The sequence below is a fragment of the Engraulis encrasicolus genome, chromosome 2, assembly GCF_034702125.1.
Source record: "Engraulis encrasicolus isolate BLACKSEA-1 chromosome 2, IST_EnEncr_1.0, whole genome shotgun sequence".
Classification (NCBI taxonomy): domain Eukaryota; kingdom Metazoa; phylum Chordata; class Actinopteri; order Clupeiformes; family Engraulidae; genus Engraulis; species Engraulis encrasicolus.
In genome coordinates, this window is record NC_085858.1 from 42,144,320 (window position 1) to 42,149,319 (window position 5,000).

Genomic DNA, 5,000 nt, shown 5'->3' on the forward strand with positions numbered 1-5,000 from the left:
CAGTGTGCAGTCATTTGCTGTCCCTTAGCGCAGTGAAGCCATACTTGCGTGGCCATCAGCACATCAAAACTTTCGTTTAGGGGGTGCGTGACCTACATTGAAATGTATAAGGGGGTGCACAGGGAAAGAAGTTTGGGAACCGCTACTGTGGATGATAAAGAAGGGTTTCTCAAACTGGGGAGCGTGGACTACCACAAGGGGGTGCACAAGCTGAATAGAGCAATAGCGGATGTGTGTTTTTATAGCCTACAGCATTAAAAACCCCTCAATGCAGTGGTTCCCAACTTTGTTTTGGCATGGGGCCACATTTGGACATCCCAAATTTCTGAGGACCCCAATCACATTTTCTCACAACAAAAATGAACGCATGACTGAGTTATGACAGTCTAAGATTGTACATGGTATTTCATATTCATATTCATAGATGAATAGTTTTTTTTAATATTAATTACGGTAATAATATTTATCAGTATTCTTTTTTCACACACTTTCAGACATTCCAGGCAACCCCATTTTAAGTCCAAGCGACCCCAAATGGTGAAAAACACCGCCTTAATGTAAGCCGTACCTCCAGTGGCACGCTGTAGTCATTGAAAAGTTAACTACAATAGCACTGCAATAGTATGACATAACACAGGGCCTTTAGTAATGCACTACAACTTGGTCATTGCCATTCTGGTAACAGCTAATTTATAACACCGTGTCTTAACGGGTTAATGAACATTAACCCCTTAAGACGCGGCTTTATACATTTGTTGTTACCAGTATGGTAATGACCAAGTCGTGGTGCATTACTAAAGAGCCTGTGTTGTGTCATAGTATTGTAGTGCAATGGTAGGTACATTTCAATGTCTATTACAGCGTGCCACTGGAGGTATGGCGCGCATTAAGGGGCTACGTAGTTTTTAATAATATGGTGAATTGTATGCTGGAGGGGTCCATGTGAAGTAAAATGTATAACTCCTAGACTTGTCATTCGAAAAGTTCTATTGAAATGATGACAGAAAAAATCCCTGCCAGGACTATTGGAAATGAGGATTCCCCAAAGTGACGGTGTATAATGTGTGTTGATTTGCTGTACCATAGCATAGCATATCATCAGCACACTAAAACATTCGGTTAGGGCAGGGGTGTGGAAACTTGTCCATTCGAAGGGCCACTTTAACGTCCTCCAAGGGCCATCAAAGTCCGCCGAGGGCAGTGATATGAGCATAAACTAGGATTTCCCCCTGCACTGATGGCAGCCAGCTTAAAAACAGACCCGACCTCTTGGTCCCCTGAATATAACTTTGTTAACCCTGAATAATACTAATTGTATTGCAAATGCAATTTCTATGTGTTATTCCATGTGAAGCTGCATAACATTGAAATTATGTAGGGGGCTGGACAAAACTGCTTCAGTAAACAGCCCTCGAGACATAGGTTCCCAGCCCCAGGCTAAGGGGTTGTGCAAACCACATTGAAATGTACAAGGGGGTGCGCAGGTGAAAACGTTTTTGCTGTGATAAATCATTAATTACACCTTTAATGACCTGTCCAAAATTTCTGGACAAATCCTCATTTTCCATAACTTTTCCAGGGCCTTGGAAATTGAATTTTAAAATTCCAAAACTTTTCCAGGTTTTTCATGACTGTAGGAACCCTGAGCGCATTTCAGTGGGTTCAGTTGTCATTGTTAGATGTATGATGTTCATTATGTCCAACCTTTACATCAATTCTTTAAGTGGCATGGAGGTCACACCTCCACAACATCAGCTGTTTTACACGTCACACTTCAACACTCGTGACCTAATGAAGGTGGAAGACTCAACGTCGAAACATGTCAGCTTAAAGATGAAACATTTACATGTCTGAAACAAAGGAAATTTAAAGAACTGTCGTCATTGTTATTTGAAAAGGGAAAACAGCTGTGACACTAAATTAAGAGTTTATGTACAAAACGGTGTGTCTCCATTTTGTAGAATGTTGGGAAATTGACATTTTTGTATTGGACATTCCATTGCATTGCAAAATTATTTTTTATAAAGGTTGAAAAAGTATGTTATAAAAATTTGAATGGCAAGAATTCACACATAGGAGATAGGTCGTCTGATTTTGGTTTTTGTTGCATGCCTTGTGCTTCTATTGCTTTTAGTTTTTATTTTGTTTCATGCGGTTTTGTGTTTTTTTTATGTTACTTTACTGTACAGCACATTGAATTGATTTTATGTATGAAATGTGCTATACAAATAAAATTGCCTTGCCTTGCCTTGATTTTTCAGTAATAAAATGCAAAAGTCAAAAATGGTGGATGCACCGTTTTGCAAATGTCTTCCGCTACAGTCTTCCTCTCCACAGGTACCATTCTCCAAAATAAAGACCCCAAGGAATCAGATTCTAGCTCTCTTTAGAAAGTAGTCAGGCGTTTATTCATTGAAGTCAGTTGAAGCAAGCGGGTGTGTGAGTACTGACAAGTGTGTGTTTGTATGTGTGTGTCTGTGAGCGTGAGTGCTTACGGCAAGCGTGTGTATGTGTGTATGTGTGTGTGTGTGTGTACAGAGATGATTCAAAGGCGAACACACACACTTCTTCTTCCCTGAAGCTGCAATCCCTAATGCACGCACACACGCACGCACCATGGCTTATGACAGATACAGGACAAGGACCAGAGTTACATGTGGACACACACACAGGTACGCACACGCGTACTACGCACGCACGCGCACACACACACACATAACACTACACCACACCACACTGAGGGCTGTTCAGCAGCAGGGGTCTCAGCCACAGTCTGTTTGGCATGTTGCTAGGGTGAATGGGCGGCATCTTTTCTGATTGGCTGTTGGACAGGACACGTAACCACTGGCAACAGTAGGTACGGGATGGCAGAGCGAGGGCCAATGGGAGGCCAGCAAGCGCACGTCAGCAGGAGAGGGTCCACTGTGATTGGTTAAAACCAGTACGAGGAAGGGGAAGGGGGAGGGACAATTCCATAGGAACTTACACTGACGCCATCACGCCTCCATCCCCACAGCCACATCCATTTAGAGGTAAGAGCCCACCCACTGGCCACAAGCTGTCAGCTGATTGGCCAGGACAAGTCCCTTTGAACTTTGAGTGACAAGAGGAGGGGGCCTAGGAGCCTAGAGGTGCATTCAATTATTCAAACTCCCGTCCTCCACCTGTGCCTTCGCTGGAGAAAACAAAACATTAAAGTTTCAGCCCAGCTATCAGCCTAGCCACAACAACTTTTAGGATTTTTCCCCCCATTCAACATCCTGATTGCAAAAGAGAAATTGACCTTTGAATTGCGCTTTTGTGAGATATGGAATCAAACTTGTGATGTCTTGTGACGTCATCACAAGGCCACAAGCACAAGGGAGGACAGGAGTGTGGATAACGGGAGCAACCCCATATGTGATGTTACAGCAAAGAATCGTCTAGTAGAGAAAGGTCATTCAAACTCCGCCCGGCCCATCCAATGCAAAGGAGTGTGCTCAAGTTCGGTCTCCGAAGGGGGCGGTGTCCCCTCCTCCTTCTTCTCTTTCTGTGGCATTTGGTGACTGCTTGCATAAGATGTGCGCTACCGCCACCTACAGCGCTAACTCCCGCTAAGGGAACTGACTTTATTCTCAACCGTTATAAAAGGTCTCCTAACCGAAGGTCTCCTAACCGAAGGTCTCCAAAGGTCTCCTAACCGAAGGTCTCCTAACCGAAGGTCTCCTAACCGAAGGTCTCCTAACGGGGCGTTGACCTGACGTCACATGGATCCCAGAAACGTGCGAGCCTGAAGTATCTTACTCTAGTACAGTGTTTCCCAACCAGGGGTACGTGTACCACTAGGGGTACGCGAGCACACAACAGGGGGTACTTGGAAAAATTTAATTTTAACTAATGCATGGTGCATAGTCACACTGCATTAAAGAAGGTGCTGTAAAACATGAGTTTGGGGGTAATCATGGCACAACGAAAAGGCTTAGGGGGTACATGACGCAAAAAAGGTTGGGAAACACTGCTCTAGTAGACGATTCTTTGGTTACAGGCTACAGGTGGAGGGGGTGGGGCATGGCTGCTGATTGACGGGTGATGTCACAAGAGGAGGAGGGGCCTGCAGCAGTGAGGGCGGAGATCTTCAATGTGATTGGCTGAGATCCACTGAATTTGTGACGGTGCAAAAAGCCATCACATCACATCTGATCAAACTGATGCAGTGTACATGAACGCTGAAAGCTGCAATGCATTCTGGTTACTAGAAATCGTCACATGTGCATGTACAGTGCACTGCATGGATTTGATATGAATTGATCAATTTTTGGTTCCATCACAACAAGCACAGCTCATTGGCTGCAGCAGCTGCTGTCCCCTCTCGTGATTGGCCAGTTCTATGAGGAGTGGGTGTGTCCGGGGGAGATCTTCTGCATAATTGGCTGGAGCAGCTCCTGGCCCTCGGCCCATTGGACGGCATCCTGGAGTAGCGTCCGCAGCGGTACACACACCGGTTCGTCGCGCAGTGCGGTCACGTGGCACACACACACGCTCACGCACGCGCCCAGCAGCAGCAGCAGGAAGAGGCGCAGCAGCAGCCGCCACACCGACCAACCAGAACGCACCGCCACTGCAGACTCCGCCTTCTTCTTCTCTGTGATTGGACAGAACACAGGGAGACAGACAGGTCAGAATACAGGCAGACAGGTAGGTCAGGATACAGGGAGACAGACAGACAGGTCAGGATACAGAGAGAGACACAGACAGGTCAGGATACAGGGAGACAGACAGACAGGTCAGGATACAGGGAGAGACAGACAGGTCAGAACACAGGGAAACAGACAGGTCAGAAGTAACACAGGGAGACAGACAGGTCAGAAGTAACACAGGGAGACAGACAGGTCAGAATACAGGGAGACAGACAGGTCAGAAGTAACACAAGGAGACAGACAGGTCAGGACGTATGAAATGATCAACGTTTGTGATTGAGCAGATGTCTGCTCCTCTTCTCCTCTGCCACATGCACACGCACA

At 45.8% G+C, this 5,000-nt stretch overlaps 1 protein-coding gene across 1 annotated transcript in view; it reads right to left on the reverse strand.

Annotated features, from left to right (window-relative positions):
- Window positions 1-4,023: 4,023 nt before the first annotated feature.
- The window catches only part of lrrc59 (leucine rich repeat containing 59), a 5,290-nt gene continuing 4,313 nt past the window's right edge, over window positions 4,024-5,000 (reverse strand). Inside the window, exon 7 of the mRNA XM_063188866.1 lies at window positions 4,024-4,621. Coding sequence (XP_063044936.1) covers window positions 4,365-4,621 — 257 coding nt within the window. The 3' untranslated portion in view covers window positions 4,024-4,364. The remainder of the gene's footprint in view (window positions 4,622-5,000) is intronic.